Genomic DNA, 13,962 nt, shown 5'->3' with positions numbered 1-13,962 from the left:
GCTGAGGCAGGCGGTGGCTCAAGGAGGGGCAGGGGTGGTGGCCCACCAGGAGGCGTCCCTTGGCAGACTGCACCCTGACTGCCCCCAAACCCAGCCCCCTCCTCAGCTTCCCACTCCAGCAACAGCTTTTCTGGGGCTCCTCCTCTTATCTCCTGGGCCTGATTTTGGGAAGGAGGAGCCAGAGCCTATGCTGGCCAGGAAGCCCTGTGTCCACATCTGACTGAATACATGGCCAGGAGGGAACATGGAGGAAAGCTGATTGTGTGCTGTGTCCTGAGCTGCAGGTTGCAGGGAGGGGAGGGGTTCCAGCCATCACAGGCACTCCTGGGCCTGGGGATGGTGACTCCTGCGGGGACTGTCCAGGGGACCTGCCAGGAGCTGCAGGAAGCCAAGGGCTACACTGGCATGGCTTCTGGACATGTTCCCAGGACCCTGAAGCATAAGCACAGAGACTTGTCACCTTCAGGCCATGGCTCTTCTAAAGAAAGACCTAGAAAGCCATGCTCCCACTGGGCCTCATGACCCAAGAACCTGCCCAGAGTCTGTCACCTTCTACAGCCCCGCACTTGGTACTGACTGGATTGAGAGACAAGTCCCCAGAAACATAAGCTGGGAAGAACAGGCACAAAACCCCAGCAAACTCACGACCAACAGTTGGGGTTGCTGCTGCAGAAAGGGGGACACAGTGGGTGTCGACCTGGATGGCAGGGCAGGGCTGTCAGGTGTGGGGGATGGTGCAGGAGCAAGGGTCCCAGCCCATGGAGGGGACTGCAGCTTGAGGGGTACTGGGATTGGGGCCCAACTCCCCAGCCAGGAGCAGGTACAGGGCCGCTCCCCACACCTTCCACCTGCTCAGGCTGGCCCTGTAGGTCAACTGGCTTCCGAAGGGGTGGTCTTGTGACCACCTGTGTCCTGGACTTTGAAGGACAGGAATGAAGGACCCAGGACAAGTGCCAGTGGGCTGCTGGGGGCCCGTGGCAGTGGTGGGCTGAGGACCCCACGACCCTTGAGAGATCCCCTGCCTCGGTGTCCCTCATAGGGTGGGCTGCAGCTCCTGGTCCACCTCCTGGTCTCCAGGCTCTGCTTGCCCTTCAGTCCTCCTACTCTGAGAAATCAGCCCTTGGTTATCTTCCATTGTGCCTGCAGGACCCATATTCCAAAGCCCCCTTCAGTTTTCTTCAGGAGTTCAACAGAGGCCTCCAGCTGGGCTCCCTGCTCCCACTGCAGCCCCTCACCTCATCTGCTTTGGGCCCAGGCCCTATGACCGGCCTGACGCTGTACATGAGGCATCCCAGGCTGACCCGAGGGCACTGCCTGCCGGCTCATGCCCCTTTGAAACTTTGCCCTGCCCTGGCTCATGGGGCTGTGCCTTCTGCCCACTCAGGGGCCTCCCTGTGGGGTTAGAAGTGACAGCTCCTGGCCCCATCTCTGTGGATGGATCAGGTGTTTGGGAGCTGAGTGGGCCTGGCCTCTTTGTGGCTTTTAGCTCATTAGGACTCTGAACACCTCCCATCTATTAGCCCATGATCATCTACCTTTAGCCCCCCACCATCCACCATGAGCCCCCAAAGTCCACCATGAAGCCCCGCCATCCACCATGAACCCCCCAACATCCACCATGAGCCCTGGACCATCCATCTTTAGCCCCTCACCGTCCACTCTGAGCCCCCTACCATCTACCATGAGCCCCTCACCATCCCCACCATGATCCCGACCACCTTTAGCTGCTGACCATCACCATGAGCTCCCCACCGCCTACCATGAGCCCCCAACCAAACACTTTTAAGCCCCTGAATATCCACCCTGAGCCCCTGGCATCCACCATGAGCCCTCACCGTCCACCATGAGCCCCCCATTGTCCACCATGAGCCCCTGATGCCCACCGTGAGCCCCCCGACCATTCACCATGAGCCCCTGACCGTTCACTATGAGCCCCCCACTGCCCACCGTGACCCTTAACCGTCTATGGGCACTGGATTGCCCTCACTACTTAGTGACCAAGTGTTCACTCAGGCCCAGCTCTCCTGGGGGTCTTGTAGGCTCAGATACGCGTGTCACAGGCCCTGCCCCCACAGAGCTCCCAGTCCCTGGAAAGGTCCCCAGCACAAGGTGGGCCTCCTGGACCAGGTCCTGGGCCGGGTCCTGGTGGGGAAGCCCCATGGAAGGAGAAGAGCTGGACTCGTCAGATCTCTTGTTCACTCACTCATTTTAATGTTTTCATCTGTGAACCCTGAGAAATTGTAGCCCAGAGTTGTCAGGTGGAGTTCTAGGGACTATGAGAAGGGTTGGTGTTTGGGAGGACCTTGGGGCCAGTCCTGGGCCATCCTGGGTTCGCAGGGGAGCAGCTGAACCTCTGGGAGCCTGAGAATGTGCCTGTAACCTGGGCTCTGGGGTGCCTGGTGGGACCCTGCCCTTGTCCCGTCTCAGAGCGTGCCACCCGGGGGCCTGGGGACTGCCCACCAGCACCCTGGCTCACACCCCAACCTCGCCTTAGGAGGAGGCCACCCGTGCCCACCTCATCTGCAGGCTTGGCCCTTGTGCCCTCCTTCCTGATGGTGGTTTTCCAAGAGGGCTTCAGCCCCAAGCTACCCCCTCCTTCCTGCTGCTCAAACTCGGTGGGGCATAAGGGGAAAGGGGGCCCGGGCTCTCCTGGGTGGAGGAGAGGTCCAGAGCCTGTCCAGAGACAAGCTGTGACCCAGAGGTCTGGGGGACCCATGGCAGCCAGGCCGAGGCTGGTGGTCCAGGACACGTCCAGAAAGCAAGGTCAGAGATTTTGGGGGGTCAGTGAGGTGAAACCCTCCAATCATCAGGACCCCCGATGGCATGGCCCTTCTTCCTCCCATGGGCCCTCAGACTAAACTCCACAGGAGATCCCAGTGTTAAAATACATGCTTTGTTCTCACTTTGGTGAAGTTGATTTTACCATGTCTGGTTTCGAAATCATATGTCCAGCCAGAGTCTTGCATTCTAGTTCTAATTGTGATTATTCGTGGAAGCATTGATTCTATGCTCTCTCTTGCTGGGCAGTGCCTGTTTAATCCCATGGGTGGTCACTGCTGTCCTGTGTAGTCCCAGGGAGGGGAGTTCGGCGTGGGAGCCTGCACCGGTGCTGGGCTCTGCTGCCCTGGGCGGGGGGCGGCCGGGAGGGCCCGGGAGCGGTTGTTCCTGCCGCTGTCCTGGCACCATCTCCCCACCAGGTCAGTGCCTCAGGGAGGTGGGCCCAGGGATCCCAGGGGCATTGGGTTAAGCAGAGCAGGGCCGGGACAGCACGAGGGGCCTCAGGGTGCACACCTGCCTCTGTGTCTGTGGCCCGGCTGTGGTCGGCCCACGGCATCTCCCAAGAACCGTTTTCTAGAGCTGTTGCTGCCTCGTGGCAGAAATTCAAGGCTGAGTTTACTGTTTGTGGGATCTATAAACAGCCAGTCATTCCGCTCCCTGAGCAGGAACGCGCCTCGCACGCACGCAGGCCCCATGGAGAGGCCGCGAGTGATCTGGCTCCAGCGGGGCCCAGCAGCTGCCCGGTGCCCGCGCCTCGCGTGACTGCGGCCAGCCGGCCTGGCCTTCTGGCCTTGTGTTGTTCTCTGTCGCCTTGGCGACGGCTCTCAGGGGACTGAGCTGCTCCCCGCTGCTTGAGTCCCTTTATTCCAGGGAGGAGCCATGAGGGGCTGTTTAGAATTGTTCTTTTTCCCTCTTTTTGTTCCTCTGCTGTGACCTTGACGAAATGATCTTTGAAGTACTTGCCGGCTACTTTTTCTGCCATGAGACTGGACGAGGTCAGGATATTCAAAGGGTTTGCCAAAGGAAGTCCTGGGTTTTTCAAACATTTGCCTTTGGCCCCATAGAGGGGCGGCAGGGGCAGCAGTGTCTGGCGGGGGATGCGGGGCGAGGCGCTGGCACCGCACACCCTCACCTGCACTGACCCCGTGGCCTCCTTGAATGGCAGGTGCACGTTTCGTGACTTTTAGTAACTGAACAGAGATGATTTTTTTTCCCCTTAAAAAAGTTCAGTCTTCAGTTTGGGACCAAATCCTTTTTTCCACTTGGAAAAGTGACCTCATTTTCCATGTACCATGTTTAAAAAAACACAAAACTCTTGTAGGATTAAAAGAGACCGGGAGAAAACAAACGTTGGTGATGCATACTTGAAAGACGGTCCCACATGTGTAAAAGTATTTGGCGTGATGATTCTGGACCAGAATGTCAATCTGATATTGAATCCATATGACTCGGCAAATAGCGTTTTATGGCCTTTTTCCTTTTCTTAAAAAAATCTTCTGCCTTGTGAGTTAAAATTAAGGTTGTTTTTGGTTGTGACTAATCTCATAAAATCTTTTTTAAGAAGGCATTTTATACACTCCAGCTCCGAACTGTCCTTTGGTCTCTGAACTGTCATTAGCAGGACATCCTGACGCGCGGCAGCCCCTGCGCTGGGAAGAGCCATTCCAGGAGCTGGCAGACCGCGGGTGCCCCTCTTCTCTCTGGCGGCACCTGGAGAGGCTGGCGCCAAGGACCCCCCACCAGCCCCCAGCCTCACCGCCAGCACCGTGCAGCAGTTGCTCTGCCTGCCCACCCTGCAAGCGCATCACCTGGCCTCGAGGCCTGCAGATGAATTAGGTCCTCACCTTTAGTGATGACAGCAGTCGCTCAGACAGTCCATTCGCAGAACAGATGTCCTCCCTCTGTGGGGGCCAGTGGGGTCCAGATCCCGAGGGTGGGACCATGGGAGGGTGCTCCCATCCTGGGATCAGGTATGGGCCTCTGTGGTGACGCCCGGTTCATCCCAGGGTCCCTGTCACTGCGTGGGAGGTGGGTGGTCCTGACCCGTTCTTGCTGCCACCCCACAGCCTGCCACCCCTATGGGCACCAGGCGCCAGGGCTGTGCGTGGGGCAGGGGGAAGGCCGGGCACCCAGGCAGAGAGGAGCTCCAGCACCGCTGAGGTGAAGTGCTTGAAGCCGGCACAGGGTCAGTGCATTCCAGGTGCCCTCTTACTCAGCAAGGCCCCCACACCTGTAGGTCATGTCATCACGTGTGTTCGTGTCTCTTTTATCTCAGGCAGAGAAGGCAGGACTTTTGGTAAATGATATAAACAAATCCCAAATGTTTACAGGTGCCCCCCCCAATACTCTATGTCTGAGAACAGAGGCACCGGGATGGAGGGCACAGGCATATTAACTCTCGAATAGTCCCCTAGGATGAGGTCTGGGCAGATACTGTACCTTCTATTCACCACTCAAAGGTGTTAGGGGAGTAGGACCACATTTGTCCCGGGAGCGACTCGGGCACTAAAGTGACAGCACAGTTTGTTCGCCTCCTGGAGACTTTCTGCTAGATGCCTATGTGGTGTGAGGTCACTTTCCTCTTCAGAAGCACCTTAGGGCTTGGTGGTGGGGGCTTCGCAAGGAGATGGACCGTTTAAATCCACGGCCATGGGCAGGGGGCTGCATGAGGCTGGGATTTCTTGCCCAGAAAACTCAGCACAAAGTCTGAGTCCTGTGGTGAAGTCACTGCCCTGGTGTTTGAGCCTCTGCATCAGAAAATTGTCCAAAACCTTGAAACTTTCAAGTCACAGAGCAGCCAGGCCAGCCCAGGATTATCTGGAGGGGGTGGTTTTATATCAGACACGTATCCTGACTGCCTGTGAATACCTCGCTTCTTGAGTGCAAAACCTTGGATGGGTTTTTTTTTTTAAGATTTTATTTATTTATGAGAGAGAGAGAGAGGCAGAGACACAGGCAGAGGGAGAAGCAGGCTCCATGCAGGGAGCTCGATGCGGGACTTGATCCTGGGTCTCCAGGATCAGACCCTGGGCCGAAGGCGACACTAAACCACTGAGCCCCCTGGGCTGCCCCGTTTGGACGGATTTTGAATCTTACTTCTTCCCTCTTGAATAAGAAGATCTTTGGCAAGTGTCTATTTTACATTTTCATGAGTACTGTGACCTTCCCTTTTTGAATTATACTTCAGTGGCCGAATGTGTGGCTTTGCAGCAGAGCGGGCTCTGCGTGAGGCTGGAAGGCTTCATCCTTTGCCCTGAGGCTTTTCCCAGGGACTTCAAGTGCCATAGTACCACCTTGGGGAGGAACACCAGCTCTGGTTGGTAGGTGCACGTCCCCCACACCTCTGGCCCCAACACAGAAGATACACATCTGAAACGACAATTGCATGTACCTTGAGAGGAAGAAGGCAGAAAATCTCTCACAAAGTTATCTGAAAACAAAGTAGGGAGCAAGCAAGGAAGAGAAGGCATGGCTCAGAAGAAGACACGTTCCCGTGGGCAGGTCCTCTGTGGTGCCGTGAGAGGCCGACACAGCACCGCACAGTCTGGCAGCTCGGGGTTGTGACGGTGGGGGCTCCGGCCCCTGCCATGGCCAGCTCCACCCTGTGCCGCACGGTGAGCCATGTTCACGCAGGAGCTCGAGGGTGCAGAGCAGGGAGGCTCCCCGGAGCCCAGCTCCTGCCTGTGACAGCCGGGTGGGAGCCGTTTGCAGATCCGTGTGATGTTATCCTGAGCTGACTCTTATCGCACTGACAAGCAAGAGCGGAGCTGGGGGTGGGGGGGTGCCTGCGCCACTTGTTTCTATGGGCAAGTTTTAGGAAATCCATAAGGAGCAGAAAACCCATGTTCCTCAAGCCACTGCAGAGCACAGAAGGCAAGGAGAGGGTAGGCTGCGAATTCAGTGAGGTCAGGATGCCCTGCACTGAAGCCGGATGGACAGACCTGCTCATGTGCTCCTGACACTGGACGAAAGAACTCTAAGCAACAGTGACATGAGTCTGTACATGTCATAAAAGAATGGGCCGCCGCGGCCACAGGAATAAGGGGATGCTCCAGGTCAAGTCAGCAACTCAGCGACCTGAAGGGGAAAAACCACATCCTGGGTGATTCTCCAGCCCAGTCAGACAGGTGAGCAAGACGCGGTAATGACAAACGGTGGACAGAGCACTATTTACTGAAGAGCCCATCCTTGTCCCAGTGGTTCGGGCAATGCCTGCTTCCCCTTCCATGTTCTCACTGGCTGGGGCCTGTCTCTGGCCTCCCTCCGCCGCCCCCACTGCCATGACTGCAGAGGTCGGCAGCCCTCCCTGCCCCTTGCGCACGCCTCCCGTGTTTTTGGTGCGCGTGTCTCTCCCGTAAGCAGCGTGGCGCAGACAGGGCTGGGTCCGCTGGCGGAGTCTCCTGGAAGGATGGGCATCTGCACAATGCCAAGTCGTCTCCAGGAACAAAGGAGGTCTCTCCATTTGTTCACGTGTAATTCCGTGTCTCGAGATGCTCTCAAGCTTTCTCCCCATAGAGTTTTGCACATTTCTTGTTAAGTTTATTTATAAAGTACTTGGATCTTCTTTGATGTGTTTGTAAATGAGGTTTTATCTATTATCACACCCTCTACTTTGGTCATTTTTCTTTTTTTTTTTTTTAAGATTTTATTTATTTATTTATTTATTTATTTATTTATTTGAGACACAGAGGGAGAGAGGCAGAGACACAGGCAGAGGGAGAAGCAGGCTCCATGCACCGGGAGCCCGATGTGGGACTCGATCCGGGTCTCCAGGATCACGCCCTGAGCTGAAGGCAGAGCTAAACTGCTGAGCCACCCGGGCTGGCCCTTTGGTCATTTTTCTAATACAAAGTATATAATATGAAATACAAAGTATAGAAAGATTATTGAACATATGTATTTCACTGTATATCCTGCCTCCTTACTGAATAATTTTTTTTGAGTTATTTTATCATTGGTGTTCTAAGGTTTTCCAGAAAAACAGTGATTTCATCTACAAACAGAGACCATTTTACTTTCCCAGTTCCCTCTGCCTCCTGTCAGCCTCTCCTGCCCCGATGCAGCTGCTCCATCTGATGCTGGTCACCGTGGGATGGGAGTCAGCCAACGTTTTCTTTAAAAGGCCAGATAGTAAATATTTTCAGCTTTGTGGGCCATTCGTCGCCACGACTCAGCACTCAGTGCAAGAGTGGCCACAAACAATAAGTAATGAATGGGTGTGGCTGTGTTCCAGTAAAATTTTATTTACAAAATCAAGTGGCAGGCCAAATTTGGGGCTGTAGTGTGTACAGGCTGGAATGGGAGATCATGGGTATCTTTGCCTCACTTCCTGATCTTACTGGAAACACAGAACATTTCCCTACTAAGTAAGTTGGTGCCTTAGGAATGACACATGCACAAGGACACTATCCTGTTAGGAGTCTACCTATAATTCCCATTTTCTTAAGAGTTTTTATAAAGAGTAAGTTCAAATTTCGTGGAAGGCTTTTTTACCGTCCATGGAGGTAATTATAAGACTTTTCCCCTTAGATCTATAAATATGGTATATTATGCTAACGGATTTCCTAATATTGAGTCAACCTTGCATTCCTGGAATAAATCTACTTGGTCATGTGTATTGTATTTCCTTAATGTGAAATTGGAGTCGGTTTGCTAATATTTTATCTGCACATGCTCATTAAGAATGAAAGGCCTGTAATTTTACTTTCATTGTACTTTCCTTATCAGAGTTAAGTGCCAGTGCTATACTTCTAAAAATAATTAAAACATTTCCCTCATTTTCTATGCTCTGGGACAATTTATGGGGCATCAATGTGATCTGATCTTTAATTCTTGGTGGAATTACATTTTAAAGCCATCTGGGCCGGGTACATATTTGTGGGCTGGCTCCTTGGTAACTTCTTCTGTTTCTTCTACAGAAATCAATTAAGGTTTCTGTCCCTAATGGGTCCATTCTGGTAAATCATATTTTCCTAGGAAAACATACACTTATTTAGGTTTTCAGATTTATTTGTATAGAGGTCTTTCTCCTACTTTCCTTTAATTTGTTCCCCTCTGCCACTGCCAGTGAGCTGGGTTCTGGCATTTATCCCATGGATTTGTTTGGCCTGCTCTTGGGCTCTGTGTAAACAGACACACAGGCCCCACAATCCGCATGGTGGTTCCCACGTTAGGGTTATTCTGCAGTGCATTCGCAGGTTGATAGCTGCTGGGTTGTTTCCAGAGTTTGAGTCTTGTGAATAAGGCCACTATGAACATGCGTTTTGGAGTGTTATTGTGAACACACCCATTTCACTTGGGTGAGCACAAAGAGTGTGGCGTTTCTGGTCATAGGAGAGGTGCACGTTCGTGTTTATGAGGAATCACAAGATAGTTCCCAATGTGATTGTTGCATTTTCTGTTCTTACCAGTGATGCTTCATACCCTCACCAACGCTTAGTGTTACCTGTTTTCTTGACTGTAATCATCCCATTGTGTGTGAAATGGTATCTTAATATGATTTTCATTTGCATTTTTCTGATGACTAGTGATGTTGGTGAGTTTCCATCTGTAGTCCATTCTTCCATCTCCTTAGTAAAATGGTCTGTTCAAGTCTTTAGCCCATTTTTTAAAAATTGGGTTGTTCATCTTTTTACTATTGATTTATAGACCTTCTTTATATATTCTGGATAAAGTCCTTTGTCAATGTACCATAAATATCGTTTTCTCAGTCTGTGGCTTGTGTCTTCATTCTTTTTTTTTTAAACATTTTATTTATTTATTTTTTAATTTTTATTTATTTATGATAGTCACACACACACACACACAGAGAGAGAGAGAGAGAGAGAGAGAGAGAGAGAGAGAGGCAGAGACACAGGCAGAGGGAGAAGCAGGCTCCATGCCCCAGGAGCCCGACGTGGGATTCGATCCCGGGTCTCCAGGATCGCGCCCTGGGCCAAAGGCAGGCGCCAAACCGCTGCGTCACCCAGGGATCCCCTTGTGTCTTCATTCTTAAATAGTGTCTTTTAATAAAGCCCAGTCTGTCAAGTTTTCCCATGAAGGGCTAGTGTTTTGTCCTATCCATATCTGCCTATCCCAAACTCATGAAGACATTTTATTTTCCTCTAGAAATCTTATGACTATGGGGTTTTATCTTTAGTCCTAAACTATGTCTTGAATTAATTTTTGTGGAATTAGATAGGAATCAGTGTTCATTTTTCCATATAGACAACCAGCTGTCCCAGACACGTTAACGCCATGTTGTCCTGGTTACCACGACTTTACACTAAGTCAGAAGTCAGCATAAGTTCTGAAATCGTGTCCTCCTTTGCCATGGTTTCTTTAGTAAAGTGGGCCCTTTGCACAAGAGATTGGGATTGGGTGGCATCACATCTACAGATGGATTTCGGAAACTGGACTCTATCTGCACAAAATCTTTCTTTTTAAAAAATATTTTATTTATTTATTCATGAGAGACACAGAGAGAGAGGCAGAGACACAGGCAGAGGGAGAAGCAGGCTCCTCGCTGAGCAGGGAGCCCGATGCAGGACTCGATCCTAGGACCCTTGGGTCACTCCTTGGGCCGAAGGCAGGCACTCAACCACTGAGCCACCCAGGCGTCCCTGCACCTTTCAATACAAGAACATAGCATATCTCTTGGATATTCGGGTTCTGCACATCTTTTATTAGATTTATTCCTAGGTATTTTATGTTTTTTGATATGGGACTGGAGTTTTCTTTATGGGAAGGTTTTTATTACACATTTGATTTGTGTAGGGGCACCTGGGGGGCTTAGTCGGTGCAACACCTAACTTTGGCTCCAGTCATGATCTCGGGGTCCTGGGATCCAGCCCTGTGTCAAGGAGCTCCCTGCTCAACACAGAGTCTGCTTCTCCTTCTTCCTCTGCACCTCCCCCTGCTTATGCTCTCTTTCTCTCAAATAAATAAATAAAATCTTTTTAAAATTTTCAATTTGTTTAATAGATATTAGGCTATTTAGATTTTCTAGTTGTTCCTTTTTTGAGAGAGAGAGAGAGAGAGAGAGAGAGCATGCACAGGGTGGGGAAGGGCGAAGGGGAGAGAGAGAGATTCTCAAGCAGGCTCTATTCCCAGTGTGGAGCCCCATGCAGACCTCGATCTCATGACCATAAGATCATGACCTGAGCTGAAATCAAGAATTGGATGCTTAACTGACTGAATCACCCAGGTGCCCCTTCTGGCTGTTTTTATATCACCTTTGTTAGTATGTTTCAGGGAATTTGTCCATTTCATTGAAATTGCTTAATTTATTGAATTTCATTCTTAATATTTTCTTACTACTCTTTTCATGTATGTAGGATCTGTAATGATTTTAAATCTCCGGTGGCAGTAATTTTTATTTTTTAAAAAAGCATTTTTAAAAATTTCATTTATTTATGAGAGAGAGAGAGAAAAAGAGAGAGAGAGAGAGAGGTAGAGACAAAGACAGAGGGAGAAGCAGGTCCATGCAGGGTGCCTGATGTGGGACTCAATCCTGGGTCTCCAGGACCACGACCTGGGCAGAAGGTGGCACTAAAACACTGAGCCACCCGGGCTGCCCAATTTTTATTTTTCTTGATCAAATTTGCTAGGAGCTTATCAATTTTATTAATCTTTCCAAAGGACCAAATTTGACTTTGTTGGTGATGTTTATTATTTGTCAGTTTTAAACAATACCATCAATTTTTTCCATTCTTGCTTTTTTTTCTTCCACTTACATTGGATTTGATTGGCTCCTTTCCCCTAGTTTCATAAGAGGAAACTACACACTTTCTTCCTTCCATAGCTCACTGGGACTTAGTACTGTCTTTTCTGCTAATATGTGCTTGGAAGTTACCAACTCCCTTTGTTCTCATCATGACAAGGGCATGGATTTGTATAGTTTTGCTCATTCTTGTTGTTTTCCATCATTTAGAAGTGAAGGTATTTGGGTTTAAGTGGCTGCCATTATCCTAGGATGCCTAGAAAACTTCAATAACAGTCACTTAAAAGCTCTTATAAATTGATATTTATAAACCCTAACAGAAAAATTAGCACATGATGTGCATGGATAGTTTACTTAAGAAGAAGTACAGGTTAGCAGTGAATGTATGAGATCTCATTAATATCAATCCCATTAATACTCAAAGATATGAAAATTATAATAATATTAAAAAATTTATTACTTAACAAATTGGCAAAAATTAAAGAAAGAAAGGAAGGAAGGAGGAAAGAAGAAAGAAAAGTACTACACATCATCCAAAATTAAGGGAAATGAGTATTGTGATACACTGCCATTAGCCACAAGCTTCATAAAAGTTGATCTAAACTCTCTAAATGTCTGTATTTTAAAGATACAAATTGAAATATTTATGAAGTCGTAAGCTAGTTTTTCCTTAAGTATAGATGAATATATCCTAAGTGAAATGAAACAATTCCAAGAACATATTAAAAATTATGAGTCCGGGATCCCTGGGTGGCGCAGTGGTTTGGCGCCTGCCTTTGGCCCAGGGCGCGATCCTGGAGACCCGGGATCGAATCCCACATCGGGCTCCCGGTGCATGGAGCCTGCTTCTCCCTCTGCCTGTGTCTCTGCCTCTCTCTCTCTGTGTGACTATCATAAATAAATAAATAAAAGAAAAAGACTAACATTTAAAAATTATGAGTCCTGCATCAGGCTCCGCAGGGAGCCTGCTTCAACCTCTACCTGTGTCTCTGCCTTTCTCTCTGTGTCTCATGGGTAAATAAGTAAAATATTTAAAAAGCAAAAATAAAAATTACGATGAGACTTACCCCATAATATGCAAGAAAGATTCATCATCAGAAACCTGTCACCAAATTTGCCACATTAATAGGCAAAAGAAATATTATGTGATTATTTCAGTAGATGTAGAAATAGTGTTTGATGGAGGTCAAAATTTTTTCATGATAAAACCAAGGAAAACCGTAACACAGGCTGGAAGAAAGGCATGAACAGTCCACATAGTGAAGTAAGGCTCGTATAATGTCTAGGTACTGGTGGAGTCTCAGCTCGTCATGATGATGTTTGCATTTTGTGAAACATGAGTTTTATAATCACTAGATAAAGAAGGACACAAGTCTTGAAGCTTATAACCCATGACCAAGATCCCCTGTCATCTGCTAACTTGGGATCTGTTGCATAAGAGTCATAAATTAAAAGTGGGTGTTTCTGGAGGTTGTGAATACAGACTACAAAATGGGAGAAATGGTTGAAAATGCAGCAAAAACAATCCTTGCACTTTCTCATTGTGAGGATTTTAAGAATGCATGCAGGAGCCAACTCAAGTTCTTGTCTCTTCTAGTCTCTCGATGGCTTTGCCCTCGTCGTGAGTGCAGAAGGCATGATATTTTATGCGTCAGCAACAATCGTGGACTATCTGGGCTTCCACCAGGTAAACAGCTCTTCCATCTACTGCTCAGTGGCTCCCACTGTCTTGCATGTGCTTTCTGTCTTCCAGCCTTAAACACCTGTAAAATCAGGCTTCTCCTATCATGGAGCTTTTATCAGGTAAGGATTTCCACACCTCAGCTTTCTCTAGGGTTTGGGGTCATGCAAAACATGTGACAGTGTCCAGGGTCACAAGCATACGGGACAGTGACTTCTGCTGGCTGTACCCTGACCACCGTCTCTCACTCAGTGAGGGGCTGGTGAGCACCAGGGCGCCTCTCCTTGCTGCAGTATCCCTATCTGGAACCTCAGGTAGAGGGCACGTTCAGGGAATGGTGTGTTCTGGAAATGCCCTTACTGGGGATCCCTGGGTGGCTCAGCGGTTTGGCGCCTGCCTTTGGCCCAGGGCACGATCCTGGAGTCTGGGGATTGAGTCCCGCATCGGGCTCCTGGCATGGAGCCTGCTTCTCCCTCTACCTGTGTCTCTGCCTCTCTCTCTCGATCATAAATAAATAAATATTTTAAAAAAGAAAAGAAAAAAAAAAGAAATGCCCTTACTGATGTGCAGACAATTCATTCATTTGGCCCGTTGCCCCAGGCCTGTCCAGGCTGGATGATTCCAAATATCTGGGCAGGGCTCTGGGGTTGAGACCCATCAAACACTGGAATCCTCCTCCAAGAAAAGGTGCACTGGAACCCCCACCCATAGCCCAGGGAGAGAAAAGGACACCTCTGCCTGGACTCTGAGAGGGAAGGAAGTTGCTCATGAGAAATCCAAAGCTTCAGCTTGAAGTCCAAAT

At 49.5% G+C, this 13,962-nt stretch overlaps 1 protein-coding gene across 1 annotated transcript in view; it reads left to right on the top strand.

Annotated features, from left to right (window-relative positions):
• Positions 1 to 13,962, top strand: part of AHRR (aryl hydrocarbon receptor repressor) — an 80,820-nt gene that overhangs the window by 46,407 nt on the left and 20,451 nt on the right. Inside the window, exon 5 of the mRNA XM_055307672.1 lies at positions 13,077 to 13,166. Coding sequence (XP_055163647.1) covers positions 13,077 to 13,166 — 90 coding nt within the window. The remainder of the gene's footprint in view (positions 1 to 13,076; positions 13,167 to 13,962) is intronic.

Source organism: Nyctereutes procyonoides, unplaced genomic scaffold (assembly GCF_905146905.1).
Source record: "Nyctereutes procyonoides isolate TBG_1078 unplaced genomic scaffold, NYPRO_anot_genome, whole genome shotgun sequence".
In the NCBI taxonomy this organism is placed as follows: Eukaryota; Metazoa; Chordata; class Mammalia; order Carnivora; family Canidae; genus Nyctereutes; species Nyctereutes procyonoides.
Note: the sequence above shows the minus strand (reverse complement) of the source record. Positions and strands in the feature narration are given on the sequence as shown.